Source organism: Ambystoma mexicanum, chromosome 5p (assembly GCF_040938575.1).
Source record: "Ambystoma mexicanum isolate Mex_15411 chromosome 5p, UKY_AmexF1_1, whole genome shotgun sequence".
Classification (NCBI taxonomy): domain Eukaryota; kingdom Metazoa; phylum Chordata; class Amphibia; order Caudata; family Ambystomatidae; genus Ambystoma; species Ambystoma mexicanum.
The window spans coordinates 830,837,538-830,856,807 of NC_090930.1; the positions used below are offsets into that span (position 1 = coordinate 830,837,538).

The 19,270-nt window shown below is 45.7% G+C and overlaps 1 protein-coding gene across 4 annotated transcripts in view; it reads right to left on the reverse strand.

Annotated features, from left to right (window-relative positions):
• Window positions 1-19,270, reverse strand: part of HERPUD2 (HERPUD family member 2) — a 1,113,814-nt gene that overhangs the window by 356,234 nt on the left and 738,310 nt on the right. For all 4 annotated transcript variants that reach the window (XM_069613247.1, XM_069613249.1, XM_069613250.1 and 1 more), the window contains one exon: window positions 13,925-14,047. In XM_069613247.1, the coding sequence (XP_069469348.1) occupies window positions 13,925-14,047 (123 nt within the window). The remainder of the gene's footprint in view (window positions 1-13,924; window positions 14,048-19,270) is intronic.

Here is a 19,270-nt window from a genome sequence, read left to right on the forward strand (position 1 = left end):
TAACCTAATGAACACTTGTGTGGTTTTTTCGTCTGGTCACCCTGATCAATTCATTTTGGACTATTTGACGTACCTGGATAGATCAGGGTTTAGCCAGGAGCCCTATTGGCTGCACAATTCATACACCAATCAGGGCCATTCTCTCCCTGGGTGAGCCACGCAAATTAATTTGAAATGGCTCTATAATACTCAAAAGCACATCTTATTTCTGAGCCCTTGGTAATAATGTCACTGGACTCATGAAAAAGCTTTTGATTCCATAAAATGGCACTTTTTGACAGTAATGAGAAAAATGGGATTCAGAACCAGGAATATTGCTTGAGTCCAATTACTATATGCAACTCCCCTGGCCACAGTTCTGGTGAATAGGCATACCTCGGGATGTATCCCTCTGCAATGTGGCACCTGACAGGGATTCCCCCTGTCATCGCTTCTATTCACTGTCACCATGGAACCTTGGGCTGCGTGGATCAGAGATGACACTAGCCTCAATGGATTTCGGTGGCCGGGAGGCTAGGAAGATCTGAAATTGCTGTAAGCAGAGGACCACTAAGATTTCTGGGCAATCCGAAAACATAGGTACATTGGGTAAAGAGCATGATAAAGGAGTTTAGTGGATGTAGTGGGCTAAAAGTTAACTGGGAGAAAACAATACTCCTACCTGCAAGATGTGGCGAGGAAGCAGTACCAGATTGCTGCCCACTAAAGTGGAAAGAGATTTTTTAATATTTAGGGATTCAGATATGTACCAAGACGAGGACCTCTTGGTGAGGAAACTGCATCTGAATATGAACAAATTTAAAGAGGATGATGCCCAATGGTAGACACTTCTTATCTCAATCTTGGGTCATGACAAACATTTTAAGATGTTCTCACTACCCAGAATCCTCTACATTCTGATGAAGGCACTGACATCGATCTTTGATCAAATAAAGGGGTTTGTGAGGAGGGTGATCTGGTGGCGGGGATGCCAGTGGTAGCACTAAAGACCTCATAAGGAATGCTACAAGGGGGAATAGGCGTTCTTGATGTCTGCAAATAATATTGGGCCTCCCAACTAGCGATGGCTAACAAGCGGTTCACAGCACACCTGAGGATAGAGACTTACTTGATGTGATGGCCGACGTTGTGGCAGGTGATCTATGGTCCATCTCAAAGGGTTGACCTAATGAAAGGTAGTAACCAAGTAATAAAAAAAGGAATAAGGTTCTGAAGGCCACGGAGTGGAAGTAATGTTCCATGACCCAAGTTGGTGTAACCAAGATATGCCCAAGGTTAGGTTTCCCATCATGGGTAGCCAATAGGATAGTAAAGTGGGTGATCTAGCATTCCATTTGTGGGTGGTAGCCTTTGAGGAACTGCAGGACAGATATCACCTGAGAGATAAAGAACTATGCATATATCGGACCCCAGTTCACAATGCGCAAGTAACTGTGGAACTTGGCATCACTGAACTATTCCCCTCTGGAGGCTAATCTACTGATAGAGAAAATCTTATGCAAACCCATCTCTAAACTGTACGAAACAATCATGAGCTTCACTACTCCCACTTTTACAAAGTTACAACTCAACTGGGAAGAGCATGTAGGTCAATTGAAGAAGAAGTGGACGGAAACTAATGCCAGCTCACAAGGTCAGCATCAATAGAAATTCTGGCTTGTCCAAATAAAAATATTGCACTGGGCTTATTACTTGGAAAGGTTCTATGTAAGACTGGCCGGGCCCCTAATCCATTATGTCTCTGATGTTAAATTGGAAAAGGCTCAGTCTTCCATATATTATGAAGCTGTTCTAAAATTCAGGAATAGTGGGAAGGGGTATTTACACATCACCAGAGTTCTGTTCTGTCCTGTCCGTTTCAGCACATAAAACAGCACCTTTGTAATGAGGGAGAGGTAAGTGAATACCAAAAGAAGATTTGTAACTGCTGTCCCAATAGTAGCCAAGAAAGATATTGCCATCAGGTAGGATGTGATGAGATTCTGAGTCTGATGGGATGGAAGATAGGTTGGGGTTGATGAATGTGGGTCCCTGGAGAAGAGGGAATATAGAGCAAGAGGAGGCCACCAAAATATCTGTAAATATAGGGCCAATGGGTAGAATTTACCACAGAGGAGGATTGATATGACAACATTACTTTAGCGTAATAGCATTTCTGATGATTGTATCTGCTTAGATTCACATGCTGTGCATATAGTCCGGCATCTAGTGGTAACCGCAGAGTTTTGCATCTGGTCTTTCGAGGATTGAAAGGGGACGTCAACATGGGCGTGCCATTAACACTATCCCTAACGTGACGTGTATGTACCCAAAATCCCTCACGCGTCGAGGTCCCTCTGATTGTATTATTTCTGCCATGAGGGAGCCTTATACTATTGTGAGTACAGCAAAGAGAGAATAGTAGTAAGATGTCTATGTTCCTTCCATCCGAGCGGGGAGGAAGGGTGGGCGCCTGTGAATCTAAACAGATACAATCATCAGAAGTGCTATTACAGTAAGTAGTGCATGTCTTCTAGCAAGCAGTACTCGCAGTTGAAGGTCGATGTGAGAAGGAACAGTAGTGAAAAGATGCCTTAGTACCGCTTGTCCCACCTGGGAATCAGACCTAGAGTGAGTATCTAGGCAATAGTGTTTTGTAAAGGTATGTACAGAACTCCAGGTTGCCGCTTTGCAAAAGGCCTCGGGAGGAACATTTGCAATGAATGCTATGGAAGCCCCAGTGCCCTGATTAGAGTCTGCTTTAGGCTTGAAGGGGAGGTCTCTCTTGGCAAGAGTGTAGCATAGTGTGATGCAATTGACAATCCACCTGGAGATGGCCGATTTAGAGCCAGCTGCCACGGAAACGAAAAGTTTGTCTCTTAGTGGTTTAGTTCTTTTCTTTCCAGGTAATACATGACTGCACTGTGCACCATCTAGTGTGTGTAGGATTCGTTCCGCCACGTTAGTGGGATTCTGGAAGAAAGTTGGCAGTTCTATAGACAGGTTCAAATGGAATTTAGAAATAAATTTGAGGGCAAACCGAGGGTGAGTGTGCAGAACCACCTCTTCTCTGAATTGTTACAAAAGGGTCTAGAATTGAAAGGGCCTGTAGTTCACTGACTCTACTTATTGAAGTGACTGCCACTAGGAAGGCGGTCTTGTAGGTAGGAGCTTTCAGACTTGCCTTATGCATAGGCTCAAAAGGAGACCCCAAAAGTCTGGTCAATACCACATTCAGGTCCCATCTGGGAGCTGGGTTAGAAATGGGGGAATGAATCCTCTTAACCCCTTGCATGAAAGCCTTAATAACTGGGATCTTCCTCCACAACACCTTCTGTTGGGACGTAGTGTAGGCTGAGAGTGCATCTAAGTGAACTTTCAGGGAATTAAAAACCAGGCCTGAGTCTAGTAAGTGAGTCAAGCACAACACAATATGGGTCGGTGAGCAATCCATGGGAATGATGCTCTTGGAATTGCACCAGATGAAGAAGCGCTTCCATTTACTGGAGTAGCAATGTCGGGTGTTAGGCTTTCTTGCTTCCCTAAGTATGTCCATGCATCTCGGAGTAAGTTAGAGGTGCCCGAACTCTATGAATTCAGGAGCCAGGCCGCTAAATTCAGAGTTTGCTGTCATGGATGAAGTGTTTCCCCCTTGTCCTGAGATAACATGTTGTATGGGCAAGGCAGTTTCATCAGAGGAGATAGAGCGACATCTCCATCAGATGGGAGAACCAAGGTTGGCGGGCCCTCATTGGGGGGGCACCAATATCATGGTGACTGGTTCCTGGTGCATCTTGTGCACCATCTTGTTGAGTAGGGGAGTTGGGGGAAAAGCGTAAACAAATTTCCCTGACCATGTTATCCAGAGACTGTTCCCCCTTGGATCGGTTCTGAGGGTAGCTGGAGGTTTAATCTTGGCATTGTGCGTTCTCCAAAGTTGTGAACAAGTCGATCTCTGGGAAGCCCCATTCTGCAAAAACGTTGGAGATGATGTCTTCGTGTAGTCGCCATTCGTACTCTAGGGGCAGTGGGAAGTCTCTGCTGAGCACGTTTGCCAGAAGATTGAGTTCCCCTGGAATGTGTTGAGACAACAGGAACATCTTGTGTTTGAGAGCCCATTTCCAAATGTTCTGGGACAGTTTGGATAGCCCTGGAGAGTGAGTGCCCCCTTGCTTGTTCAGGTAGTACATGGTTGGGGTGCTGTCTGTGAGGATCAGGACCATCTTCCCCTGCAACTGTCTCTGAAAGGCCTTCAGTGCTTTGAATACCGCTACAGCTCCAACAGGTTTATGTGGTTGGATGCTACTGCTCGGGACCAAACGGTAAGCGCCATCTGCTGAAGGAGGTGAGCCCCCCACGCCGTGAGAGATGCTTCTGTCGTGAGAGTGGCTTCTACAGCGGGGGTGGTGAAGGTGTTTCCCTTCAATAGGATTTTCCTCGACCACCACTCCAGAGAGAAAACAAGGTCTGCCGAGACAACCAATAAATCGTCCCATTGTCCGCTGGCCTGACACCACTGGCTGTTGAGCCACTCATGCATGGGATGCATGCACAAACATGCGTGAGGAACCAAGTAAATGCAGGATGCCATCATTCCTAACAGTCGCATGGTCTTGCGTACTGCCAACTCTCGACTGGCTACATACTGAGGGATCTGAAACAGCATGTTTTGGACCCCCTCGATGGAGGGGAAGATGAGGCTCTCTTCTGTCCGAATTAGGGCCCCCAGAAACTGCTGGACTTGGCTGGGGTCTAGGCTGGACTTCTCGTTTATGGAGAATCCTAGACTGAATAAGAGGTCTATCGTCTTTTGGGTAGTTGACAGGCATGTTCCGTAGGAATTCCTTGTTATGAGCCAGTCATCGAGGTAAGGATAAACTGGGATGGATTGCCATCGCAGGTGTGCTGCTGCCACTGCCAGTACTTTTGTAAACACCCTTAGGGCTGAGGGAATGCCAAAGGGAAGGACCTTGAATTGGTAGTGTTTGTCCTCTATCATGAACCTTAGATATTTCCTGTGTGCCGGCAACATTGAAATATGAAAGTATGCATCTTTCATGTCCACTGGTGCCATGTAATCCCCCTGCGTCAGCAGAGGAATTACCTCTTGCAGCGTTACCATACGAAACTTCTGAGGTTTTACAAATGTGTTCGCTGGACGCAAGTCTAGCACAGGGCACATGGTGAGATCCTTTTTGGGTACAAGGAAGTACAATGAATAAATAACCTCATTCACCTGTAGAAGAGGGACGACTTTGATAGCGCCCTTTTCCTGCAGGATCTCGACCTCTTGCGGCAGGATCCTCAGGTGTTCTGGTGTTAGGCGTCTTGATCTCGAAGGTCTGAATCGAGGGGGTAGGCTGAACTTGATGCAGTAACCGTGGCCGAGGGACTTGTGCACCCACTGGTCTGTTAGAATCCCCTCCCATGCATGCAGGAATGATGTTATACGTCCCCTGACTAGGGAGGAATGGGAGGGGACCCGGATCGGAAAGTCATTTCTGACTGGAGGCTGGGGAGCCTCTGGGGATGGAATTACGACCCCTTCCTTTCCCACAGCGTTGTCCCCTAGGTGGATACGGGGTAGTGGAGATAGACCGCTGCCCTGAGGACCAAATTGTTCCCAGAACCATATTTTGGTTGTGAGGGGAGCGAGAGAAGGACTGCCCACGAAAGGAGAGGTGAGAACCTCCCCCTCTCTGTTGAAAGGGTCTGAGTAATTTGGTTCAACGTCTTGTGTTCCTTTTTTGCTGTTTCCAACGCCTCATCAACTGCCTTGCGGAACAGGTTGGAGTCCTCCACCGTCTTGTTGATTAATGACGCCTGAGTCTCTGGCTTCAACCCAGAGTTCAACCATGCATGGCATTTTAGCAGGGTACCTTGGGCTAAAGTCCTTCCCGCTGTCTCAGTATTTTTGAGAATGTTGTGTTTCACCTGCTTACCCTCAGATACAATTGTAAGCAGGCGAGTATGCACCGGTTCAGGGACCTCCTGTAGGCCCTCCTGCAGCAGGTTCCATTGAACATCCAAGTAGCTGGCCAACAGCGTAGTGTTGATGGCTATGCAGATGGAGAATGCTGCTGCAGTAGTGATTCTCTTTCCCAGAGCATACAATTTCTTACATTCTTTGTAAGGCGGTGCCTCGCTTGTGGACAAGGGGACACCCACCCTCTTCCTTGTTGTTGTGACCACCAGAGAATCTGGGGTGGCATGCCCCCTAATGTAGAGGGGGTCAGTAGGGGAAGGGCGAAAAAGCTTTTCTACCCTTGGATTAACAGTCCTGGTTTATGAGGGCGTCAATAATGAAGGAGCAATGCGTCTTTTAATAGAATTAAGTAATGGGATAGCCTGACTGGCAGGAGCTTCTCCTTTAAAATGTCTTCAACAAAATCTGAATCTGGCACGGCCTCCTGCGTGGCAATTTGAAAGTGTTCGGCTGCTTTCTTTAAGATGGCGTTAAACGCCATCTGGTCATCAACAGGTGATGCCAGACGTAATGGTGGGGCGGGGGGGCGAGTCCCTACATAAGGTATCAGGGTCTGAGGTATGGGTAGGAGACAGCCAATATGGGTTATCTACCGGCTGGTCGTCCCCCCATCCCTGGGTGTGATCAGCAGGATCAGCAATGGGATCATCCTGTAGGTATGGATCAATATGAACTCCTTCTTCAGTAAGGTCAAAAACCTCTTCTTCATTAAGTAAATCAGAAGTTCTCTGGAATTTAGCCATTGGTATATAAGGGCTCTCTTCACGAGGCCTCTTAGGAGAAAACCTTTCAGAAAAGTCTACAAAACTTTCCAGTCTGTTCATGCAACCTTCAAACTTCTCCCTGGTCCATGATGAGGAGCCAGAGGAGCCTAGAGGAGGAAAGGGGTCTTCCTGATGATCCTCCTCCCTAGAACGTCGAGATTTCTCAACCAGGGTCTTAGATAAGGATAGAGGACTCTCAAAGTAATCTTTCTGCCCTTCAGGGAGTTTCGACGTATCCCTAGACTTAGCCCCCAAAAAACGATCTTAGCAATACTCTTGCTGATGTTCGGCGTTACTGGGAAGTGTTTGGACTGTGTAGGCGGTTGCGCCGTGGATTTCGACGCAACCGGGGCCCTTAAGTGGTGTTGGCGCGCTCTTCTAAGGCGTCTCGTCGGCCAGGTGGCTTTTGGTGCTGGCGCCCTTACTTTCAGACTGCCCGGACGCATGCCATGGTTGCGGGGAGGGCTGCCGATCACGTGATTTGGCGGGTGCCGTCGAAACATCTGACGTACCTGTTGGCGCCTTGGATCGCTTCGACTGAACCGTTGAGGTGGAACCAGGGATTGTGTACTTTGTGTGAGTATCGGGTGCGTCCCTATCGCCGGGATGTACATTCCCCATAGCAGGACTTTCGTTGTGCCTAGCGGAGCCGGTGTTACGTTCACATGGTCTCTGCGGAGGCGTTGGGGCACAGTTACAGCCCTCCCTGAACTTGAATCACCCCCTTCAGGCCTCTCCCTAAGTAGAAAAGCTGTGAGCGTTGGAACGTGGTGATACTGCTCTTGTGTGGAGATACGAGTGTGTGAGTGTGCCAATCTGTGATTGTTGTACCTCTCCAACCCTTCACCCCAAAGTACGGTTTCTGTGATTATACGCCAGCCCATAAAGCTCACCTGTGAATTATGGAAGATAAGCTCTCCGTCCTGCTACTTATGGCAGGGGCGCGTCGAATGGGATCTAGTTCCTTCACTGATCCCTGATAAGGATTAGTCCAGTCCAGCTGCGACTATGCTTCTCCTTATGATTGAGCTACCCTTGGCCTGCAACATAGCGTAGGCTGCCCACTGCTTTACTCAACGCTCCTTAATAGTCTTAGGACGTAGGAGCTTATAGGACTCACAGGACGCCTTGTCGTGATTGAGGGGAAGACACTTATTGCACCGCCGGTGCTCGTCTTTCCATGGGAACTTGGCCCTTACAGGAAGGGCAAAATTGAAATGGTGTCCTGTCCACAGCTCAGGAATTTAAAAACGACGACAAAACCAAAGGGACAAAGAGAGGGGATAAGGAAAGACATTCTTGAAAAGAATAGAAAACCCCCAGATCCCACTCTCCCTATTGTATAGGCCGGCCAGAAGTCCTGGCCACGCGGTTGACAGCGTCGACCGGAGCCCCAGCCGTCGAAGGATGTTCTTTAGCTGTCTTCAGCGGTAGTTCAGGAAACAAATCACTGAGAATGGGACGATAATATAAATATGACTGGCGGTTGGGAAATATAACAATATTGCAATTGGGTAGGAGCTCCGCATAAGGCAACCAGCTAGCTGGGCGGAAAAAACAATCTGAGGGACCTCGACGCGTGAGGGATCTTGGGGACACTACATGTCACGTTAGGGATAGTGTTACAGGCACGGCCATGTCTACATCCCCTTTTGATCCTCGAAAGACAAGATGCAATACTCTGCAGTTACCACTAGATGTCGGACTATATGCACAGCATGTGATTCTAAGCAAATTAACAACCATTAAACATTTTTTACCACAGAATATTTCACTTCTGATCATGATGTACACAGTGAATCAATGGTCTGCTTTTAAGAATGGGGTGAGTTAATTTGTTCTTGTTTCAATGTTCATTTTTTTTTTTAATGATCTTGTCCTCTTCGGAATATTTCTTGCTTATGGAAAGGGGTGATGTTACCCTTACGGTTTAATTTTCTTTAATTCAATCCATCTGGCTGTCAAATGACATACTAGTTATTTGGGTCTTTGTTTCAAGTTTGAATCCTGAAATCCGTTTACAGAAGCACTCTTTATACCCAAATCTGTTGCACCTGCCTACAAGCTGCTTCTGCTTCGTGACGACTTGGTCTTCATCATGGCATTAAAGGATATTTGACATTCTTGAACACTCGTTTGAGCGCCTCTTCGTTATAATGTTATTAGGTAAACAAAAGGAATTTGCCAGAATGATATGGGCTTGAGTGAGCAGTGCAAGAATGGAGGCAAGACCAGATATTTTTACTTAGCTGACATTCACAGTATGTTCTTCCTACCTGCCTAAAAGATTCTTAAAACTTGTTAAAAAAGGAAACATAAGCAGGCATTTGAAGGGTTGCAGCGCATAAGAAATGCGTATGAATATTTTTAAAGATTATTCAGTACACACATGTTTTACGTTGGGAACAATATATATATGGATTATGCCAATGTTTATTATAATTTAATTGTTCTGTTCTCTTTAATAGTCTAAGTATTCAGCATTTGTAACACTTCCCAACTTTCCACTTTTGGCTACAAGCACGAAGAGGCAATTCAGTTTCTCGTCTCGGTTGGGGGTATTCTGGATGAGGGGGCTGTGAGGAACCTGAGAGTGTCCTCACTTCTTTCTCCCCATTATCCTCTGCTCAGGTGGCCAGGGAAGGGCCATCGCTCTTGGATCCCAACCCTTGGGGTGGGGATGCGAGGGAGGAGCACCTGAGTCGAAGAGATTTGGGGGATGTCCTTAGGTGAGACACAGAATTCCCCATTTACATTCCATGATGAACCATCTATCCCATCTGCATTTATGTGATATTACTACCCTTTTCCCTCTGCCCGAACTAACACAAGAGGGTATCATTAATACAGGAATACTAGTAACAGGGTGAAGAGGAGGTCCATACGGGAGACATGGTATCCCCTTTTCCAAATGAGAACCAACATTACCCTCTGCCTGCTTTCATAGGCTGTTGTAAACCCTCTCCCCTCAATTCCTCTCATTCATTTCAGTATGGCACTGGGACGAGGAAGAGGCGACTAGGAGTAATACACACTTATAGGTCCTTTCAACATTCTACTACTGAGAGGAGGAAGAGGCCTATAGAGTGGTGTAAGGGTCAGGCATGTCCAGAATGCTGCACTAATTGTGGTCATGCAATTCAGCCTAAAGACGCACACCTGCAACCTATTAAACAATTGTAGGTGTATATAAGGTGGAGTCGGAGAGAGCACAGGGAGACCAGCTGGGAGGCCTACATACAGAGAAATCCTGCGGAATACTGGGCAGCCGAGGGTGGTCCTGTTGGCAAACAAGAAACGGGCAAGAGCCGAAAGAAACTCTGGTGCCAGGCCCAGGAGGGGCAGTGAGAAGGCCACAGTATTGGAAGCCTCGCAGGTCAGAGAAGAGATCCAGTTCTTGTAAGTCACCGGCAGCTTCACGGGACACGAGCAGAGCTGCCGGCAACCGAGAGAGAGAAGTGAAGAGCGAGCAGGGCTCGCCAAACACTGGAGAAGTGTATGGTGAGCTGAGCAGGAGGAGACAGCTGCCCAGCGGAGACTCCGGAGACTGGTGAGTGAGGAAATGGGATCACTCAAACTAGGCAGCTTCTGGGGCTGTTACGTGGCAAAAGGGAATGAACAAGAATTAAGGTGAAGGTACAGTGAACCAAAGTAAATGTTTAAATTTAATTACTGCAAAGTGTGAGCGAACACGCTCTGGAAACTATTGAATGCCGAACTGAATGAAAGCTTTTGGGGAGCATATGAAAGCTTTGAATAAACCAATGTGCTAACGATAGGTTGGCATGAAAATCAAATATCCTATATTGCAAGTTAAGAGAGAATCTGATGAAATGCAATATAAAGCAAGAGTGGATCATTGCAAAGGATTGTAAAACCAATGTGGTGAAAGAAAAAGAGCACCGCAAAGTGAACTGCATAATTGAACTTATGGTGGCAAAGTCCAGAGACTGGCAAAGAGTGAAACACATTGTGGCAAAGCCAAAAGGCTGACAAAGGGAGAGACAAGTGAGTGTGAATCAGAACACAGGTACAGCGACAGAAGAACCTGTGTGGGCAAGCAAGCCCAGGGTGACCGGTTGCATGACCTGTGATGGGTGGACTGTGTGGTCCGACAACTGCGCCTAGATAGGGTGTACTCTATCCGTGAAAACCAAAGAAATATACAGAAACGTTATTTCAAGTGCCTGAAAGAGATTGCTAAAGTAAGGCAGAATAAACTAATCTGCATGAACTGTCAAGAAGTATAAAGTTGACCTGGAACTGGTTTTGAATATTGAGAGACTGATCGTAAGTACAAGTTGGCAAGCTGAAGAAGCTGGTGTCTTGGGAGAAGAGAATCCTGAGACTCAATTTTGGGAACTATGTTGAGAAACCAAGCCCCGAGATCTCTTTTTTTGAACTGTGTTGTCTCCTTGGGGAAGGGAACCCCGAGATTCCTTTTTGAGACTTTGTGGAACTGTTATGAACTTGGGGAAGGGGAGCTGGAAAAATCTCAGAACTTTATATGGAACACTGTCTTTTGATGCTGATATCCCTACACATTTTCTAGCTTTAGTTGCAAGGGCAAATATAGGTTTTGGACACAGACAGGCTTTTAAGTTGAACTTACTGACTCAGACTATCCTTAGTTTCTTTAGGTAGGGAAATCCCACCTCAGGCTGGTAGAAGGCCTAACTTGCCCTATGCTGACATTTAAGTTCATACATAATTTTTATTTGAACTTTGAACCTGGTGTCTGGGTCTTGCTTCATGATGCCTTCACAGGGCATGCCTGAGTCTATTTATAAATAAACCTAATATAACAATTTGTTTAACAGATTCCAAATTCAAGTTTTCTTTTGCCCTGTGGACACAGTGAACAACCATTTCAATATCTTAATTTACAGACATCACAATTACTTCAGAGACTTTGAAATGTAAATGTCAATGAACCTATACGATCTTGCTTGCCATTAAAGTGCATCAGGGGCTTTTAAAGTAAAGGGCCTGATGACATGATCAACCAATGCATCAGGTATGCATTTCGTGTACTGCAAAAGGATGAAGAGTTAATACATACATTTTAATTACCCACACACACAAAAGAATCGCTAAACCGGATGCTTCCAAAAACAGAACTATCAACCAGCAGATAACTTTACACACCAGCTACCCCTATGTTTATATTTGTGATTTGTCAAGTGTGCGTAAACTGTGATGAATTTTAACTAATCATCCCTTCCCGCCACCCCCTTTGATGCTAGGGAAGTGAGACTGCCTAGCAAGAGCCCCAAGGAGTCTCTGTAAGTGGGACCTCACCGGGAGTGACTCCCCTCTTGGGGACAAGGACTCCCATTCCGGTAAGAAAATTCTAGTTCAGAGTGCATGGCCTGCCTACATAGGAGTTGGAAAGACAGTTGCTACTTCTGTTTTGAATCTACCAGATAGTGAGATTGTGGCAATCTCTTTCCCTTCAGGTAATGTTTATCCCAAACTCCACAATCAAAGGGAAACAACAAAGGCCTTTTTTTTGTGATGAAGTATATAAAAAGATGAGGAACATTGAATGGAGGAGAGCGAATCCTACGCAGAGGTGAGCCTCTGACGGAAAGACTTCCTTAAGGGGCAGAGCCACACTTTGACCACAAAGCAAGCGGTAGCGTGGAGAATGAGCGAATCGCTAAGACGACACTTGAAGGCTGGCATCCTGAATGAGCAAGAAGCCCTGGTCGGGAGGGAGACCATAAAGCGACCATCTCACCTGGTGGTGCATCCACACACAAGTCGTGGTGGTACTGGGTCCCGTTAACCAACGTAGAGACCGGACCGCAGCAGAAAAGTCAGATCACTGGTCCCTGAATGAGAAGTGCATTAGCTGCCGAGCTGCGCAGCAGAAGGAAAGCAAATGCTGCCGAAGAAGTAACGCTGTTGAGATGGGCGAACAGTGATGCAAGAGGCTGGGAAAGCCACAAGGGTTATGCCATAGCAAGATCCTGATAAAGCAAGCCTGAGAGAAGGCCAGAAGACTTTGCTGTGCGTGCCCTGGGAAATCAAGAGACTCAAGGCTGGAGAAGCCACAAGAGTTATGGGAGCCTGGAAAACCCGATCGGGCAGATGCCCTAACAAGGCCTGGAAACATGAAACATAGTGAACAGATCTGTGAAGAAAGAGAACCTGGAGGGTTCTAGTGTTTAAAAACAAGACAAGGACACTGAAGCACCAAGTGAGAAATGGCAGAATTGTGTTAAGAAAACCTAGTCTTTCCTGGGAAAAGGGAATTGTATGGAACATCTGCAAAGACTTAACAATTGGCATACAGAACCTGCAGAGAGGCTAAGGAATGTACTGCACTTTGTGGAAAGAGATCCAGAACTTGACAAACTTTTAAAATCACATTCTTGGAAAAGGGATCCAAGTGTTGGGCCAGGCAGAAGCCAAGGACAAATGCTATTGCACTGCCATCCTTTTTTTGTTACTTTTTTCGCAAGTGGTAGTGCCAGTTAGCTATTAGGATTTGGACTAAGGACTATTCTTTCTGGACTTTGACGAGTCCTATTAGTTTTAGTTTGTTAGGCAGGCAATTTCCCTGCTAGCAGTAGGGCTAGATAGGCATTTTATTTTTATTTTGAATAAAAACCCTTGAAAATGTCAGTACTTAGTCCAACTCCTTCTCGTTCGCCACAAAACTCAAATGGAGTTCTTTCCCCCCCTAGAAAGGGTCGATCACACACACACATTATAAACGAGCAAAGTTAAGATAAAACCACAAAGGAGCAACATCACAGTTAATAGGTAATCCAATGTGTAACAGAATTTGCTGCTTGAACAGGGTTAACAATTTGTCTGATCCATCTTTTAAGTACCATTCCTCATAGTTAACAAAACAAGCATAAACATCACAAAAAACAAGTTAAAATGTATCTGATATTGAATATGTAAACTCATTCAAAACAAGTTACATTGCATTGGCTAAGCTCTAATTTAATGCACATGAACGTCGGTCACAATACCAATTTCATCATCAGCATGATCATATTAAAATGTCTTAATTAAAAAGTGATGGGAATGAACGGAAAAGGAGAACAGATAGATTGCATTCACACGTGTTCTGATAGAATTTGCAGTCCAATTACTTAAAAGGCTTATGAGAGTGAAACAGGAAGATTGCTGAAATGTGCAAAACACCAAGGTAAATAACATAAACATAACTTACTATTGCAAGTAGGACTGACGTGCGTACATGTGTTGCCACCAAAGTAAGTGAACTGGATGGATTGCAGGGTACTGTGGAAGTCCAACTGGAGTGCCGTGTTGAGAAAACTGCCTGCTACCAGATCTACAAAAGTAAGACAACCACAAGTTGCTCACAAAATTGCTCCTGTGTTTTTAAAAATGTATGCGGGAAAAGGTTCAGATTTCGTTTACTACTTTAGAAGAAATATCCTTCAAACATTAACATTTTGTTGCAATCCAATTTCTACAAGGCTTGTTATTACTTTAGCAGATAACATTGTGGCTCAGCATCGCAGGGCCAGTCCTAACCGAGAGAAAAAGGATACCCCTGTATGCACTACATGGCTCCCACCGGAATTCGAATTAATTAAATTGGTCTTTGGGTTTTCTTTTTTCCAGTTCTCTGCTCTTTTTTCAACAAATCCCTACTTTCATATTCTAGATCGGACTTTCTTCACCCCTTCCAGGGCCCTCCCCAATCATTGCAATGTCTAGGAACCCATCGGAAGCAACAGAGGCTTTATCACAATGCCCAAAACGTCCTATCCTGCACCCTAGTAAACGCTCAGTTTATGGTTAGCCAGGTCGTTTATTGATCCCAAGCTTAATTTTTCCTTACATAAACCTTGCTTTCCAATGCCACACAATATTTTGGCAGATCTAGTGCTGAAGAGGTAGTACATTCACCGGACCAAACAATCACCAAAGGACAGAAAGGAGGAATTTCTATAATTTAAAAAACCATCATACTTTCTCATCAAATATTCGCCACCCACTCAGACCACATGCCTTGTGCACGTTATTTTGTATAATCGACTTTCAACATCCCTTTCTAGAATAAATACACTAGTTTTGTCCGTTTTTCAATTGGCGCATGTTTCCATCATTGTTTTTAGAATAAGGAAACTCAATGAAGATGCTGCAACACTTGCGTCCTAGCTCTAAAAAACCTAAAGGAAGATAAGTTGCAGCCATTCTTCTCTCTACCAATACGAAAAACTCTATTTCAAGCTAGAATGCCCATCTGTCTAAAAAAGGCATTATCATGGTTCATTAATTAAGTCAAATGGTGGAAAGGTGATACCAGAGCGCATGAACCCAAACGGAGGAAAATAGAAAGCCATGGAGGCAAATCTGCCTGTATAATGGTTAAGACTAACTATAATAAAGCCTTGCAGCTAGAAAAAAAACGAAATTGTGTAACCAATAAAAAAAAGTTTGAATTCTAACTCCTGTAAAACTTTGCTAAGAATAATAAGTGACGAACAACCAAAATGCCAGGGACAGCGGAAGTGACATCAGAAACTACATATCGTTGGAAGCAACACCACATGTTCTTTGCCACAACTGCATCTGTGAAAGTGATGTCTGACGAGCCGGTTATCATCATAGGAACTTACATATGTAAAAGAACATTTTAAGAAACACGCACACAATAAGTGCAAGTTTAATACAATGGCAAACAATAATGTAGGCTTAAGGGCTCTTTCACTAAATCCTGAATGCCAGTTATAATATTCCCATTTCAGGTGTACCCCGTCGTTTTGTCGACAGGAAAACTCATCGAATTAGATAGGGGGTGGGGTAAGAGGTTAAAAGGGGTGGAGAGGGTCTTGGGCTAGGGGACTAGTATAGGAAAATGGGGGACATTGGGGAAACCCCCAATAAAAATAAAAATAAAAAACGTTTTTTTCTGCATAATACATTCGAAGTAAATTACTTCCATGGAATTCCTGTCTGCAAAATGACATGGAACCATTTAAGGTAACGCCACACATGCCCACCTGCTGCAATCAGATGCCAATTTACTAACTAAATCCCCTGTATTGGCATTTTATGCCAGTAAATACGCAGTGTGACTGGAATAGTCCCCATTTGTAAGGAACATCCTGACATGCCAGCTGCTGCCATCTTATGCCAAGTGCCTCATGTGTCAAACACACCCTCACATTCCAAAGTATTGCCATAATATGCCAAATGCCAGATAATGCCATTTTATAACAAGTATTTCGTCATATATCTGGCATAATCATCACATGTAGGATGCAGCCTTACAGGTCCAGGTGCTACCATAATAACGCTAAGTGCAGCAACAGAGATCTCAGTAATGCTGTATTGTGTCAAAGATGGCACAACAATCACTCCAAGTCTCATAGATGGTTCAAGTTCTTTTTTTTATATCGTCTCTGTGGGACAGAGTGTCTGCCTCCCTCCACCCTACCCAGACATCCCAGTTTCTCTGGGTTAGTTGATCTAGAAAATGTACCCCCTACTGTCTAGTTCCATCTTCGGCTAGTGGTGAGGACCTAAAGGCCAGATGCCTTATCTCGCTAGACTCTCTCAGGGACTGGCTAACTTTCCCTACATTATTCAGTGGTTTGCGTTCTAACAGGGATTGGGTGCCTTGCAGTTGCCCTATTTGACTCAGGCCCTAGTCTGCCTGGCTCACTTCTACCTCTCCCATTCTACGCTTATTGCTTACCCACTAAGACTCTCTCCTCCAATACCTCTTCTATCCCATCAATGTTCTCACACCTCCTAGATCTTGCCTCCACCCTTTCAAGGTACATCTCATCCAACCAAGCTGACGCCCCCTCATCCAAGCTGACGCCCCCTCCTGCATGCTGCCACTGCCTCCCTCACACTGCCACGGCCTCCCCCACACTGCTTCTTCACCCCCTGCTATTCATCCACACTCCTTTCATCCAGTCACATCCGCTTCACAACCACTGCTTCCACCAACGGTTCTACTCACTCGCCACACCACACACTAACACTGCTCTATGTGAGAAACCTGAAGGTGTCTCACACGCTAGCCCCCGGGGGATCTGTCATCCAGGTGGTCAGAATACGGCCATCACTTTTTGATCCAGTTCCTGGGGGTGGACCAGTGCGGCAGGATCACCTAGATGGGGGATCTTCGGGAAGTGGAAGTGGGGCAACGGATAGTGAGACCTTTAAAGACTGTTACTTTCACGAACCTCGGAAAGTAAGAAGCCTAACACCGGGTGGGAACTGAAGCTTAACAAACCTACACTGTGCATCGAAGGTGCCCAGGGCTCTCCCGTGTCGATAACCAAGGTGTGGAGGAGCGATTTCCACCGTAGTACTGTCCTTGGCTCTTACAACAAAGCATCACAAGTAAAGACAGCACAGCCGGTGAGTCGGAGAGACTGATACCAAACCAGCTTGTGCTTGAACCAAGGTTGCAAGTGGCAACATTGTATGAAGAAATCCAAAGAAGCCAGTGTGTGAAACGCACGTGATGAGCAACGCAAATATAAGTGGAGACCAAAGGAGTGAATGAACTTTGGGAGGCCAAGTGAGATACTGTATACAGAGTGGTCCGGCGGCATGTGGACACTCATTCCAAGGTCTGTGTTAGGTATCCAACTGAATGGCAATTGTATGGTAAAACAAAGTTTGTATCGAAGCGGTCCTGCAACGGGACAAGCTATACCACGTGCACATTTGAAAGTCTTCGATAAACCAAAGTTAACAGCAATTGGTCCGATCCCGGCTGAGGGAGGCTAATTGAAAGAGGAAGGATCTGAGCCCGGCGGAGGGGGATCCGCAGTAACGATCGTAAAATAACAGGGATCTGAGCCCGGCTGAGGCGTATCCAGGCTGAAGCCTCCATGTTGAATACTTATGAGAAGAAAAGAACGGTGTATCGTATTTTTGTACACTAGGCCCTCTGATTCAAGAGACTTTGATGAGAAAAGAGACTTGGGGACAGAAGGCACTGTTTCTGGAAATAAAACTGTATCCTTGTGTCGAAGAAGGCAGAGTGTGTGCTTTGCTCGAGTGAACTGCCTTGCGCTGGCTGAAAACGTGGGGCAGGGAGGTCAACGGCCCGATCATCCTGACATATTATTTTGTGAACACTTTTCTTTTGCATGAACATTACCCCATACTATTTACAAATTAGCGGTAAAGATTGGCAATAGGTTTTATGGATAGACCCTTTTATTTTGACAGGACTCTACTAGGACTGCATTATTATTATTTGATGGTCGCAGCTTGCACTCATCTGTAGATTTAGGTTTTTTGATAGGTGTTTATCACATCCTTGTGAAAGGTCAATAAACACCCTTGAACTGTGGTCACTTGTGTGTGTCTTACTGTTGATACCATGCTTCCTTACAACTTCCACTGTCTAGCCAATAGCTCACCTGCTCCGAGGTTCATCTCCACAGAGCACCCCTCCTTCCTCCCTCCTGCCGGTCTCCTCCACTTCCACCTCTCACTTCACAAGGCATGCCTGTGTGTGCATTGCAAAGGCATAAGTAGTAGGCTAAGCCCCGCCCGCATTCTGCACACAGGGTTTCAACAGAAAGACCATGGCGGTACAGCAAGGTAAGTGTTCATGTGTGTATTCTAGGATTTGATTCCCAGCATCCCTGGGATGTTTCTACTGGGGAAGGTGAGTATTTCGCCCCCTCTGGTGATCTAGTGCAGGGGTCTGTAGCCTTCAACTCTCCAGATGGCTTGGACTACAACACCCATCAGCCCTTGCCAGGATAATCAATGGTGAGGGATAATTAGAGTTGTAGTCCAAAACATCTGGAGAGCCAGCTGAGGGCTGCAGACCTCAAGTCTAGTGCATTACTGGTTCATTGCACGGGTCTACCGCCACCTTCCGGCAGACCTACGATGGATGTCACTTTGCCACATTTACAAGCGGCTCCTCCCAGCTCCTCACTCAGTGGGACAACAGTGCAGCCGGCAACAACCATCTGCAGAGCCATTATTTCTCTCCAGGCCGTTTTCTATCAAGCAGGCTGACGGAAATCTGTTTCTCCACTCGGAAGGTGGATTTCTCTCCTTGGTATCTTTGCTTGCCTCCTAGACTGGATGGATTGTTTCGAAAAAGGAACGGGCATTAGCAAGTATTTAATTTTGGAGGCAAAACGTGGCCTGCATAGACAAAAGCTGGCATGATGGGGCAAGGGGACAGGAAATGGGGCACTCATTTGAGACTGCCCTCAGGTAGAGGGCTGTCTCTGGATTCCTTCTGGTTCTTCCAACCTCCTGTGAAGAGTGGTCCTTACCCCGCCTTGTCACACATGGCAGTTAATGTTTCATATCTGCTAAAGTCACCTTTGATGACTATTGAGCTGCTTACGCACAGCTCAATGCCTTGGAATCTAACAACCTCCTAGACCCTGCGCAATCAGGCTTCCGTCCATGCCACAGAACAGAAACAATGCTGATCTCTATCTGGGACGACCTCAAGGTGACAGCAGACTTGGAAGGATGCCCAGCTCTTATTCTTCTTGACCTCTCTGCAACGTTTGACACCATCAACCACATAATCCTACTC